The sequence below is a fragment of the Protopterus annectens genome, chromosome 2.part1 (assembly GCF_019279795.1).
Source record: "Protopterus annectens isolate FY-2018-M chromosome 2.part1, PAN1.0, whole genome shotgun sequence".
NCBI lineage: Eukaryota > Metazoa > Chordata > Ceratodontiformes > Protopteridae > Protopterus > Protopterus annectens.
This window is the reverse complement of record NC_056729.1, coordinates 1,370,674,346-1,370,689,169: the sequence shown is the minus strand read 5'-3', so window position 1 is coordinate 1,370,689,169 and position 14,824 is coordinate 1,370,674,346. Positions and strand designations below refer to the sequence as shown.

The window sequence follows — 14,824 nt, the reverse complement described above, 5'->3', positions numbered from 1 at the left end:
TCATCTGTGGAGGAACTTCTGAGCGGGAAGTACCAAATTCCATTTTAAACTTGCATGAGCTCCTTTACTCTTTGATTTAGAAAAGGTGGAAGTATAAAGAACTTTACTACATATATTACAATGTTCACACAGAAAAAAAATCTATATGCATGACCTTTTCTCTTAACCTTTCCCATTATTTATAGTGATTAAAATATTCTGCAAGATTCTGACCCTTCTTGAATGAAACCTGACATCTCTGTGATAATATGGTATTTAAACATGCCTCCCCAACAATGCATTCTATTTACGCTCAACTTTATCTACGAAACCAATTACTACTCCTGAACTTTATTAATCTAACAAATCTATTGTTGGCAAGTTTTTTTTATTTTCAACCAATTCATGGCAGATCAAAAGTCTCTTCATATTTAAGGAGGACTATTTTTATCCATAACTCCATAACGTTCTCTAGATATTTTAGATGTAAAACCCTATGATGTCACTTAGACACTTTTGAATCTTTATGAAATTCAGAAATGCCCACAATATAATTAGATGCAGTTTTCAACGTATTGGTTCTTGCCTTAGGAAAACCATTAGACGGTTAATAAAGACAAACTCAAAAGCAGAGAATGAATGTATTTGAAAAAAAAAAGAAGATACGTCTTACCATAACGTTCCATCTGTGTTGCTGATCTTCTTTTCATTCATTACTGATGGGTTACCGGGTCCGTTCTCGGAACCGAAACTGCCAATATCAAGCTTGCATCAGCCAAAAACTCTCGAGCGAAGGTCCTACCCAAAATGCTCTGCTCCCTGTTACCTCACATCGAGTTTGCAGGTTGATAGATAAAAGTAGAGGCTACCTCTGGTCATAACAGACCTACCAGAAAGGAGTACATGAGATCAACCAAGAAACTCCGAATGGGGGACGGAGGGTGGGAAGTAATGAATGAATGAAGATCAACAACACAGGCGGAACGTTATGGTAAGACATAACTTCTTTATCTGATTATATTAATCTTCGTTCATTCCTTACTGATGGGACAGAGTCCCTAACTATCTGTATTCCTGGGTGGCTCTCATGGAACCAAAGTAAGCTCTACCTCTGGAGGCCAAGTCCAATTTGCAATGAAGAATAAATGTATGAGGTTTAGCCCAAGTTGCAGCTGAGCAAATATCATTGAGGGACGTCTTAGCATGGAAGGCTGCTGAAGTTGCCATAGACCTTGTAGAATATGCTTCGACTCTGAGGCAAGGTGAGATTGTTTTTGTTATAGATAAAAGTGATACAATTTCTCAACCATGAAGATAATGTAACTTTTGATACAGGATGACCCCGTCTAGGTCCAGAAAAAGCCAGAAACAGTTGGTCTGATTTACGGGTAGATTTTGTTCTGCAGGATAAAATCGTACTTGCCTATGAACATCCAAGGAGTGCAAGTAATACTCTCCCTTGTTAGAATGGTTAGGAAAGAACACTGGGAGATCAATAGACTGGTTGATCGCTCTGACACCACTTTTGGTAAAAAGGTAGAATTAGTTCTCAGTGATACTCTATCCTTATGGAAGATAAGCTAAGGAGTTTTGATGCATAAGGCCTGAAGTTCTGACAATCGTCTGGCCGATGTGATTGCAATCAATGTTTTCCAAGAGAGATATTTTACATCACAAGAGGATGCAGGTTCAAAGGGTGGAGCTGTTAAAGCTTGCAGAACCAAAGCCAAATCCCAAAGTTATACGGGTTCTCTGAAGGGAGGTTTTAGGTGAATAACACCTTTCAAAAAAGTCTTACAAAGTCTGTGTGACATAAGTGAAGAATCTTGAAAAGCAATGTGAAAATTAGAGATGGCAGCTAAATGTACACTGATAGTAGAGGCAGACACCCCAGAGTGGAAAAGATGAGACAAGTAACTGAATACCACCGAGACCATGGCTGACAAGGTGTCTATTTGCTTATCTGCTGCCCATAAAGAGAACCTCTTCCATTCGTTAAGATAGATTAGTCTGGTGGACTATTTATGAGATGCAATACTGCGCACAGGGGATGAAAGGTTTTCATGCCTGGCAATCATAGGAAGTGGAGAAACCAAGCTGTCAGTTTCAGGGTTGTTAGATGGAGTGAATCAGACCCTGCGGATGGGAGATCAACATTGGTGATGGATTGAGGATCCATGGTTGGTCTAGCAGGTGAGCCCAGAGGAAGGGAAATCAGACTTGTCGAGGCCAATATGGAGCAATGAGGATCACTTTGCTCTTCAACTGTCGTACTTTCTTTAGAAATCGGGAGATGAGGGGAAGAGGTGGAGAGGTATAAAGAAGACCAGAGGGCCAAGCATGGACTAGAGCGTCCCTTGGTGACTGTCCCCGAGGGGGGGGGGGGGATCAGGGCAAAGTAGTTGCTGCACTTGTAGTCAGTTGTGGAGGCAAATGGGTAGCAGCAAGGCTGGCCCCAGCAGTGGAAAATTTTTGCCGCTATCCGAGGATTGAGGGACCACTTGTGAGGCTGTAGAAACCATCTGCTCAATTTGTCCGCTATCACATTGGAGCTCCCAGGAATGTGCGTTGCAATCAGAAAGCGGTTGTGAGCTATCACCCATTGCCATATTCTCACCGTCTCTTGGCATAACTGGCAAGATCTGATGCCCCCTTGTTTGTCGATGTACCAGACCACTGACATGTTGTCTGACTGGATCTCAATAGTCCCTGATGGAAGGCTGGAGTGAAATGCTTGCAATGCTAGAAGCACCGCCCTCAGTTCCAGGACACTGATATGCAAAGGGGCTTTGTCGCCGACCAGGTGTAAAATGCCGGAAACACTAGAAGTACCGCCCTCAGTTCCAGGACACTGATATGCAAAAGGGCCTCTGTCTCAGACTAGGTGCGTTGGACAGAGTTTTCCTAACATAGCCCCCCCCCCCCAATTAGGGAGGCGTCCGTGGTCACCGTGGCTATCGGTAGATGGGGGGTGAAAGGGCGAAACCATTGTTGGGGATTTCGAGATATCCACCAGAGTAAATCTTGTTTGCATCTCTGAGTCACACTTATTTGAAAAGACAAAGGATGTTGTAGAGGGTACCACTGAGTGAGAAGTAGCCACTGAAGAAGTCTCATGTGGTATCTGGCTAGGGAATGAGCTGCCATTGACCCCAATAGCTGAAGTACAGATCTTGCTGGGGATTTGTGATGGCAGAGCAATGGTTGAACTTGTCTTATTCTCTGAAGTCTGTGTTCTGGAACAGATGCTGTGCAATTTCTTGTGTCCAACACTACTGTTATGAATTCCAAAGAGTGAGTTGGGGTTGTGTTGGATTTCTCCCACTTTATAGTGATTCCCAATCTTCGAGCTGTTAAGAAAGTATACTGAAGGGCTTCTTCCAGTAGACGCTTGGTGGGGGTGGTAAGGAGCCAGTAGTCTAGATATGGAAATGCCTGGAATCCTTGAAGTGGCAAGTGACCGATAACCACTGCTATGCATTTTGTGAACACTCTGGGGGCTGTAGAGTGACCGAAGGGCAGGGCTTGAAACTAGTAGTGATTGGCTCCTATACGGAAGCGGAGGCATCTTCTTGAGCGTTTGTCCATCTTTATGTAGTAATACACATTATGAAGATCTACAGAGCCCATCCAATCGTCTTCTTCCAGAAGAGGAGATAGACAGAACCATGACCATCTGGAATTTCTCTGTTTTCACAAATTTGTTTAGTGTACTGAGATCCAGAATTGGTCTCCAGTCCCCTGTCTTTTTTGGCACTAAAAATAACCTTGAGTAAAATCCGGATCCTATCTGGTCTGAGGGGACTGTCTGGATGACTCTTTTTGTAGCACCTTTTTGATTTGGTGTGCTGCTGTTTCCCTTTGACTGGGTGGAATGTCAGGTAACATTCTTGAGATTAGGCAAAGATGGAAGGGGATGTGATAGCCTCTGGCTATAATCCGTTGTACCCAAGAGTCAGTTGTTATCTTTTGCCAGGCAGCAGGGTACAAGGAGAAACAACCCACGACCGCTACCAGAGGCGAGCAGTCAGGCAACACTTCAGGAGCACTGATAGGGTTGGCCAGAGAAAGAATCTCTGGAATCCCGGTTTTGCGGACCTCCTCTGCCCCGAAAGGGGCGTCTTCCATTGGAGTTTTCCCCTCTGCCTCTAGGGGAAAACTCGGCACGTGTACCCCGTAAAGAACCCTGTGATTTCTTGTGCCAGATCTTTATGCTCCTCTGATTTCTGTAATAGAATCGCTGAGGAGTGGAGTGTCTGACACCAATGGCAGACAAGGTCTTGCCATCTTGTTCACACCGTGCCAGTGCATCCCTGACTTTAGGACCAAAAAAAGAAGCAGTCTCTATGGGGGCATTCATGAAGGAAGCTTTAAAGAAGTCCGCAAAGTCACAAAGGTGCATCCAAGCATGTCATCTGGCGGCGACTATACATGCGCCTGCTGCTCTAGCTGCCCCTTCAGTTGCGTGAGAAATAAGATGCATGGAAGAGTTGGAAATGGACTCTAGGGTGGCTATCTGAGAAGCCACATTATCACGGATTTCGTCAGAAACAGCTCCTGCCAAGGTTTCAGAGAGCTGGTTGATAAGATCTCGCTGATGCCTGGTAAAATGTACCAAATAATTCAAAGATCTTACAGCGAAGGTCGATGAAGCAAACACAGGCTTCCCTAATCTGTCAAACGCCTGGGACTCCTTGCTGGGTGGATGGACAGTTTGGCTCTCTTCTGCCAAATCCTTCTTAGCAGCTGCCACCACCACACCGTCTACTGGGAGACCACGTGACCAGTGGGGGTACTCCGCGGGGGGAGATAATATCTTGTCTGGCTCTTAGGTATCACTTCCATGGTATCAGGAGCCTTCCATGCGCGCTGCACGATAAGCTGGATGAGATCATCGGCAGGTGGGGTGACCCAGGAGCTAGGGGGCCGGGCATGAAAAGCTTGCAGGAATACGGATTCCTCAGAGGAAGGATTAGAGGGCTTCCAGTCACCCCTCTAAGGATCTCGAGGATGTCGCCAAAAGACACTTCATCAGAGGGTGACCATGGGGACCCTTCCCAGTCATCAAAATCCGAATCTTCAGTCAATGACTCCCTCAGTGGAGTCCATGTGCTTCCTCTTGCACGATGCTATGCGGGGCTCTTCCTCAGCGGAAGGTTCTGGAGAAGACTGCAAAGAGGGGAACTCCTAAGGAGGAGAGACCTGAAGCTCTTGTGCCCGGTGTCCGAGGGTTGAAGCTTGTGGCAGTTATGACTGCAGATGCATCCATGAAGGACATCAAGAGCACAACAACCGCGGAACCGAGGTCACACCCAGCCCCAACGAACTCGCCCCCAGACCAGGAGTCTGAAGAGGACCATGAACTGTAAAAGAGCGCATCCCTGAAAGGTGCCATAGAAAAAAAATCGGCGTGGAGCCAGGAATGCCCTCCCCAACAGCACAGCCACTGGCCTGACAAGAGCCCAATGCCCAGTACACCAAGGGCCACAAGGACGACTCTGGTTCCAAAGTGAGATCCATTATTGGAGTTGGAGGGAGGGAAGCTGCTGTCGGCTTCAAGACTTGAGTAGAAGTCAAAGGAGGAGTATACGTTGGGGTTTGAGGCAAAATATGCTCACCTGAATGAGGGAACGTGGACTTTGACGGTTGAGAGAGACCTCTGGCCACAAGCAACTGGTCAACAAGCCGCAACACATCCTGCTCAAGAAAGACTCTTGGTTGACCTCAAGGAGAAGGCTGATCGCGATTCTGGCCTTTCCAGGAAAGGACTATACTGACTGCTTACAAAAGGATCAAGTGAAGAGGAATATTTTGTCCTTGCTAGCTCAACAGGTGCAGAGCCCGGAGCAGAGGAAGTCTGCACTGAAGAAAACGGTGTGGAAATTAGTCTACGCTGAAGATGTCGGCACCGTGGTAGATGAAGGTGTCTGCACTATAAAGGCAAAGGTCTGCCCGAAGGGTACGGTGCTGTAGTGGAAAGTGTCTGCACCGGCAATAAGGACAGTGCCGAGAAGGACTGCACCGAAGTACATGTCGGTGCCGAAAAAGTCTGCGCTGTGAAGTACAGAAGAGTCATACTTGGAGCCAAAGGTGACTGTACCAACAGTGCCGAAGGGGACTGAACTTATACTGACGGTGCCATTAGGGGTTGCAACAGAACTGCCAGAACTGTAGTTGTCTGCACCGGAAACTCCGGTGCCGATATCGATAAAGGAGACATGGCTGTAGTCAGGATCATTTGGGGTGGTGCCGAGCCTGGAGCAGACAGGGTCACAGGTGGCAGCGTCAGAGTAGTAATCAATTTCATCTTCTTATGAGTCGTCTCCCTATGATCTCCAGAGGGAGAAGAAGGGAGTGACTTGAATGTATAAGAGGAAGAACGCCTCTTGCAGGGATTAACAGGAGGGGGTGAGCCCTCCGATCCAGAAATAGCCTCAGACAAAGGAGACGTGAGGAGACCTTTCAAAATTAACTTATTCTTCCTCTCGTTGAGAGTCCTGGTAGAGAAGTTTTTACAGATTCCACACGGAGGATCTACAGTCAAGTGGGAGAAATTAAAAAAAGCAATCAGAAAACGGTCAACTTACGGCCGCAACCCTTGCACTGCTTCAAACCAGCGGAACGTTTCTTGTCTAATACAGCTGTTGTGGAGAAGCAGCACAGTAGCAAAAGGAAGACTAACGGCTACCAAAGAAAGGGTAAAAAGAGAAAAAGGATTACCAATGGTGGTAATGGAGAATTATCACAAGTTAAGAAAAGAGGGTAATAAAGGGAGAGAGTCTAAAGTGTGCGATAGGGTAGGAAAATATTAGAATAAACTTTGAGAAAATGTTTGAGTAATAACATATAAACTGTCAAAAATAAGACACTTAGCTGAGAGAGTGGCTTGACATGGCTGTTCAGCAACGCGGCAAAGAGATCTGAGGTAACAGAGAGTAGAGCAGGTAGGACCTTGGCTCGAGAGTTTTTGGCTGACGGGAGCTTGATATTAGCCAGCTCGGTTTGAAGAACGGAACTGATGACCTATCAGTAAGGAATGAACGAATATTAGCAACATCAGATCAACTATTCACCACTTTTTTTCTATAATAAAAAATAAAAATAAAATCAACTCACATTTCTACTTGATCTCTTGCTGCAGGAAATGATGCAACTTCTGGAGGACTGCATCCTTCTGATTTTCTGATAAGTTTTTCTTCTACTAAAACAAATTATGAAAAGATCTTTAACAACTTCATCTGAAATGCAACCTTAAACAACTCTCATTTTACACTGCAACATAAACCAGACTTCTGCATTTAAACCAGCATTAGTACACCACTAAAAAGCAAAAATAAAGCATACAAAAGTAATCTACTAATGACAACAGTAGCCCAAGTATACCTGCCATACCAACAACTATTCAATCATGATAAAAGCTGGAGTACAACTCCTTATCCATGGAAATTGGCTGCAGGAAATTCACTTTCCAGCCTGGCATTCAGACCTTTAAGAGGTCTCCAAATGAGAGGATCACCTCCCCAAGCCAATAACTGTCAGTAAGCCTCTCTGGAGAAAAAAAGCTACACTTCAAGTCTGCCTCAAAAGTCTTGTTCCTAACAAAATGGGATTCTGCTCTGCTGATCCTTCCATGTCATCACACGGGCCTGTGAAACCACTGTAGGAGTCCTGGGAAAGTAAGATCCTGTAACATAAATTTATTTTAGTTATTTATTGACATTTGTTAACCGGGTTGGTTCAGCTGGGCTTGTGGCTCATTTTCAGTGGAGACCCGAGGAGAAAAGCTCCAAAAAAAAATTATGTCTAGGACCCATTTGTCCATTTGAAAATGTTCCCTCATAGTGTGTAAGGTTTCCCCAAAGGAGTAGTCCTCAGGAGGAGATGCTGAGGGAATAGAGTCCTCAGCATCAGAATCTTCATAAAGAGAGTAGAAATAATCTTGGTCCTCAGAGGAATCCGAAGAAATGGACAGTTGCTCAGAGGAAGCAGAGTCTTCCTCTTGTCTAGGCCTTTTGTCAGGAGGGGGCTGTGAACCCCTGATAAGTGAAATCAAATCTTCAGCCATTTTGAGCATCTGTTTCTTAGGCATAGGGCCTTGAACAGGAGACTGAAGTGCAGTCTTTTTAGATTTAGAAGGAGTCTTAGACTTAGAAAACGTTTTAATGGTGAGAGTCGTCGGTCCGAAAACGCCTTCAGAAACCGATGGCGTTTCTGTAGCACCGACGTCTTTAGGAGCTAAGTCATCGGAAGGGCCTGAAGTAAAAGGCTGCGGAGGCCTAGTACATTCCGTCAAAATATCCGTAGCGGTCTCGGGTTCCAGATCTGCGGTAGTCAGGGGCTGCGTCAGAGCCTCACTGAGAACCGGAGTACCGGAGACCGGATCAACCGAGGCCTCGGAATCTGGCTTAGGCCTGGGCTGTCGGTCCTTATCCCTGCGTTTTTTGTGCACGCCGGTAGCCGATAGCTCCGACGGCATGTTATAGTTAAATTTTCTACCAAAATAGTGTCGTGCGAAATCAAATCGCCTTTCAATAGTACGCTTATTAAACCTAGCACAAAACCGACAAGAAGTGACGTCGTGATCAGGGCCTACGCAAGGTATGCAGTAAGAGTGAAAATCCTTATGAGGTATTTGCTTCCCACAAGAAATGCAATTGTTAACTTTCTCTGACATCAGTCTGAGGCAAGAAAAGTTTCCCCAACGGGGTACTTAGCTTTATAGAAGACTTCGGTCTGAAATTCGAATTTGACAATCTCAGGAGTCGGCCGACCGGCACTTGCGAACTGCTTCTGCTTCGGGCACCGCGCGGCAAGAAAGACTGAAGAAAATGGTGTCAGTTGCAATATATATATATATATACCCCTGGCGCACTGACATCAGGGATGAGGCGACAGCAACCGACGTCGGACCAAGACTTTGGAATTCCGGCCGACTGTGGGACCGCCTGACGATAGGATAACTCAAGTGTGATGACTGCAGCAGGGTAACACGATGAACATCTTAAACGGCTACCTAGGAAGTAAAAAGAAGAAAAGCTTAAACTAAACCGCTACCTACAAGAGGGAGGGGGAGGGGAAGAACTCTCTAACTTAAACGAGTTCTAAGGGAAAACTACAATTACACTAAACAATAACAAACTATTTAGAGACTATGTAGAAAAACTATCAAAAAAAAAAGAACCCTAATCTGACAGAAAAAGTAATACAATAAAACTTATACGAGCCTGCGCCAGGAACAACGAACCTCGCAGCTGAAGCGGCAAATGAGATCTGGGTAGCTAGTGCTAGGCATCATGGGATAAGGGGTAGCCTTGAGCAAGTAAACAGCTCTAGAGCTATAGAAAATGGCAGAGTCGGAGCCGAGGATAAGCTCCGATCCCAACAAGCAAGAAACAAAGGCGAGATAGACAACTTAACATGTTATGTTACAGCTGGAAGGTGAGTGTTTGAATGGCTTCAATAAAGCGTTTATTGAGAAGAGCAGCAGTTTCCAGAGGAGATGTATTTGGGGAGGGGCAGGGAGATGAGGGGCAGCATGGAGAGAGAATTTTGTTAACAGTATACCAGAACTTGCGAGGGTTGAATTTGTTATTGAATTCAGCAGAGTTATAAAAGGACTTTTTGTCATTACTGTTTTATTTTCTTTTTTGTAAGATTTCTTAGGTGTCTAAAATTATGTAGCCGAGGTAATTCCTTTGTTTTGATCCAGGCTTTCCAAGCTCCATTTCCTTTTAGCATAAGGGATTTAGTTTCTTTTGAGAGCCAAGGAGCATAATTGGATTTTATTCTAACCTTCCTAGAGGGAGCAAGGGAGTTCAGGGTATTCAGGAAGATGCTATTGAACCTTGTAACTGTGTCACTGAGAGGGATTTGTTTAAGGATGGACCAGTCAATGGTGGACTGGTCCCATAAGATAGATACCTGCTCAGATTGGGAGGAGGATGGGGAGAAAATAAGTGATCTTGAAAGCCCAAAGAGTAAGAGGAGAACTGAAAATGTAAACCACATACAGAAAATCTTAAATAGGGTCTGGAGTATCTGTTAACAGGAATATGACAGGCGTCCAAGATCCAGAGTTACCAAAACATAATGGGCAGGGATGGGGGTTGACCTGAAGGGTGAGTATTTTTAATTTTGGAATTTTTATGAACACTGTGAGAAGAGAGAGATTAAAGTCTCCAGGTTCCCTCTATCTTGGGTACAAGAAATACTCTTGAATAACATTCTTTCCTTTCTTGGAATTTTGGAACTGCTTCTATGATGCCTTGGGAAACATGTGAGATTGATTTTTTGGAGGTGCAGGAACTCTGTTTTCAGGGAGGGAGAGCATTCCAGAAAAACCTGCATTTGTTTTGAACTATTTCCAGTACCCAGGAATCTGTTTCCAAACAGAAAGAGAAAAGGACCGTTTGCTGGTTTGAGTACGTAACCAGGGTGGGAGTGGGATGGGGGGGGTTGGATAAGTATATAGTCGTGCATTTGTCTTGATATGGGAAGGAGTTTGGGCTTCACTCCCCCTTTTTCTATGTATCCTCTTGACACTTTCTTATACTGTTTACCAGATTTTTGCTGTGACCGTTTGAAAGACTTCCTTAAAAGGGCACAGGACTACAGAGGCAGTTTTTGTTGCAGTTTCTAATGGGTGACTAAAAAATCTCCTTAAACTCCTTGAATAAGCTTCCCCCTTTCATCAGACCTTTTCAAGACCTTAGCTGAGGAGAAGTAAAACTTTGTCCACAGCAGCATTATATATCTGGGCCTTTCCAGCTTCTGGGACGTTACAATCTAAGCCAAGCATATCTGTAAATAATTGAACGCATGGCAGCTGCCTGTGAAACTGCATTAGCTGCACTGTACGATCATTTTAGGGTATGTCTGGTTAAGTGAGACACCAAAGAAATAAAGTTAAGAGAAGACTGCTTTTCAGAAAAAGATAAACAGGCAAAAGATTTACTCATATCTGCAAAAGCTGCAAGCAGAAATTTAACAATGGGAGCTTGAAAACTGACTGCCCTAAAGGCCAAGGCAAAAGATGTATAGCTTCCCCCCCTTTATCTGTTAAGTTCTTCCATTCTTGTCAGATGGAACTGGGGGTCCTTGGCCAAGGAAACAACAGCCAGATCTGCAAGAGGTTACTGAAGAGAAGCTGGCAAATTTACGGTACTTTATAAAAAGCATCAGGTTTTTGGGTGCAGGATGCTGACTGGTGAGGTGCATGGAAAATTAAAAGCATCCTTCAAAGTTTTAATGACCGGGTTTGGGTGGGGGGGGGGGGGTGTCAGGAAGTTTTGGAGCATCCACCTCAATGACTTCACAGTACATTTGTGTTACTTTACTTCTCGCTGGAAGAGATTCTAGCAACAGTGCCAGAAATGGATATTGCTTCTACGGGGAAATCTCCACAGATTCTGTCTCCAAAGACGGGCTGGCAGTATCATTTCTGGCCTCTCTGAAACCACCTTCTGTAAAAGTCTGAGAATAAGGGGTACTGTTGGAAAGGTATAAAAAAAGAGGTCTGTCCATTTGAAGAAGGCATCTGCTCTTCACATTTGTCTCTGAGGATATATGTCCCAACAGGAACAAAGGATAAAAACTCCTACTCCTAAGAATGTCAAGATACCACATGGCTGAGGTGAAGTCCAAAACCACAGAAGGACCTAAAGTCCAAAGGTGATGAAGGATTTTCAACGTGTGAACCACTGCCAATAACGCCAGGTAAAGACAGGCTTCTGTGAATCCTTAGGCCTCCAAGTGACTAGCACTTCCCTCCCCATCAACACAACTTTCTAAATGAAGCGAGAAATCCATCAGTATGGACGGGATTGGGCATGGAGGGAAGACAGGAAATTTTAGAGAAAATACTTCACTGTTTTGTCTACCACCAAAACACATGCCTGATGAAAAGCAGAACTGGCCACTGGGATTCCAGGGAAAGAAGTTACTGGGTTTGGCAATTTCAGACATACCAAAGAATTTTCCTCGTGAAAAGACAGGCCTGTGGTAACCACAGTATCACAGACACATTATGTCCAAGAATTATGGATTCTCTGCTGAGGCAACTTTCCTCCTGGAGAATCCAAAAAACACTGTCTGGTAAGACATGAATTTGACTTCAGAAAGAAAGGCCATTATTAAGCATGACTTGATTAAGCAACACAGAAAGATCAGTTTTTAAGAAGGTGCCAAACAACTTCTGGAAGTTTGACCTGTACTCTAGTTAGGAGAGGAAGGCCAAGAGTTACTCTAGTAAATACTAGCACTTAGAGGTCTACTCTGCAACAATTCACATGCCTTCAAGGTATGGGAAGAAAAATACTGGTCTCAGACAGTGGACCAAGCGGCCACAGTAAAGACTTCAGCAACGGATACTCTATTATGAAAAGCAGTGGATGCTACTACAGACCTTTTCAAATGAGCTGTGAGTGTTGGCTAAGGACACGTCCAATTTCTCATACACTAAGACATTACAATTTGTGACATCTGGAAAGAGTATTTTATTTATTTATTTATTTATTTATTTAACATTTGTTGACCGGGAAAGTCCGACTAGGTTCCACAGATCCTGTTTTCAGCAGAGGCCCGGGGAGAAATGCTCCAGAAGCATGTCTTTAGAATGTGGGAGGAAACCAGAGCACCCGGAGGAAACCCACACAAACGCAGGGAGAACATGCAAACTCCGCACAGAAGGCACCCCAGCCGAGAATCGAACCAGAGAACCTCTTGCTGTGAGGCGACAGCATTAACCGCTGCACCACTGCGCCGCCCTGTGTAAGAGTAACAACTTTAGATATATTTTTCCTAATTTGGCTTTAGAAAAGGCAAATATTAATTGCTCAGATTTTCGAAAGTCTTTGGTTCTGTGAAAATACAACCCAAGTTGTCTATGAACATTAAGCAAATGTAAAGTGTCTTCTCTGGGTCTGAAAACTTTGGGAAGAAAACTGACAATTTTATAAAAAGATTAAGATGCGTTTCTAATGCTACCTTGGGAAGAAAGGTAGGATTTTTTTCTCAAGGGAACTCTGTCTTTATGGAGTACTAAATATGGTGATTTTTTTCAGAAAATAGCTTAGTTCTGAAATTCTTTTGGCAGAAGTAACTGCAACTGGAAAGAAAGTCTTCCAAGATAAGAATTTAAAATCTGTTGAAGTTGCAGGTCCAAAAGGGGGTTGCATTAAGGCTTACAGCATGACAGTAACATCCCATGGGGGAACTGGGTCTCTTATAGGTGGTCAAAGTAAAAAAAAGTTGCTTTAAGAAAAGCCTTAAAGATCTTCAAGGATGATGTGCAAGTCTAATCATGACCAGGAAAACTTCACAATGCCGAAATCCTGAAAGATCGAATTTCATATGGCCAAGACCATATGATCGAACTTTTGGAATCCTAACATTGTGAACAGAGATCTGCATACAGCGTGGAATGGGAGATTTTCCTTTTCCTCGCTGTAATGCGATCTCAGATTTGGATTATTTAAGTAGCCGGGGTGTGGGGAAACATGGGAAACATTTAAAAAAAATTTTTTCTGTTTCTTTTGGATTCGTTTCGGAATTTCGATATTCTGAAACATCGATCATATGGTCTCGGTCACATGAAATTCTATGTTTTGGAATTTCGAGATTCTGAAGTGAATCCTTATAACCAATGTGTAAATATGAAATAGCGGCTAACTGTACTAGAAAAACTGGAACATTTCTGGAACAAGTCTGAAAGAAAATCTAGAAATGAAAGTGGAAGTGTTGAGAATGGGTCCAATCCTCCTTTTGTGGCCCATAAGGAGAATCTCCTCCACTTAGATAAACCTTCCTGGTGCTAGATTTCTGCAAAGCTGTTAGAAAATGAATGACTTGATTTGAAACTCAGGCATCTCTAGACAATGCCAACATTGAAGGAACCATTGTAGTTAGATTTAGGGTCTCTGGATTTAGGAGAGGATGTCTGGAAGAATGAGAGATGAGACTGTGTCCCACCATTCATGGAGCATACAAGAGGTGGGGACACAAGTAAGGGAACCAAACTTGTCGGGGCTAATAAGGGGCAGTGAGGATTATTTTTGCCTTGCACTTTCTGGTTTTCTAAATGAACATCATTAGGAAGGAAAGGTGCATGAGAGACCCAGGGGCCAAATGTAGACTAGAACGTCCGATGACTTTCCCTGTGAAGAGACTATGGCACAGTACCTGCTGCACTTACAGTTCAGTTATGATGGATAAATGTTGCAGCAAGGTTGGCCCCAGTGGTTGAAGACTTGGTTTGCCCCTGACAGACACCACTCAAGAGACAGGAGAACAGAACTGCCTAGTTTGTCTGCAAAAACATCAGAAGTCCCAGAGATATGCATTGCTACCAGAAACTATGGGAAGGAATTGCCCACTGCCATGCTCTCATGGCTTCCCGACATAATGGACAAAATCAGTCCCCCCCCCCTTGTTTGCCGATGTACCAGACTACAGTTATGCTGTCAGTCTGGACTGAAATCATGGTACAGGGTTTCGAAAAGCTTGCAACACTAGGAGGACTGCTCATTTCCAGAATGCTGACATGAAGACTAGCCTCAGTATGTGTCCAAGCACTTTGAACAGTATTCTCTTCATAATGCCTTCTCCACACCATGAAAGAGACGCATCCATGGTAACTGTGGCTACAACAGGTAGAAGGCAGAAAATGCAGCCCTCTAATACTGTTGGGGACGTCAGCCATAACCTGTTGAGACACTTACAAATGGAAGTCAGTCGAATCAGAGTACTCAGGGGGATGAAAAAACTGTGACCACTTAAATGACACAGCCCACTAAAACACTCATGTAGTAGCTGGAAAGAGGAATCAATATGATTGTCGAAGCAACAA

At 44.1% G+C, this 14,824-nt stretch overlaps 1 protein-coding gene across 5 annotated transcripts in view; it reads right to left on the bottom strand.

Moving 5' to 3' along the window:
- Window positions 1-14,824, bottom strand: part of KIAA0232 (KIAA0232 ortholog) — a 1,643,611-nt gene that overhangs the window by 868,378 nt on the left and 760,409 nt on the right. For 4 of the 5 annotated variants that reach the window (XM_044062835.1, XM_044062830.1, XM_044062832.1 and 1 more), the window contains exon 5: window positions 7,096-7,180. In XM_044062835.1, coding sequence (XP_043918770.1) covers window positions 7,096-7,180 — 85 coding nt within the window. The remainder of the gene's footprint in view (window positions 1-7,095; window positions 7,181-14,824) is intronic. The other variant, XM_044062834.1, reaches the window with a different exon arrangement.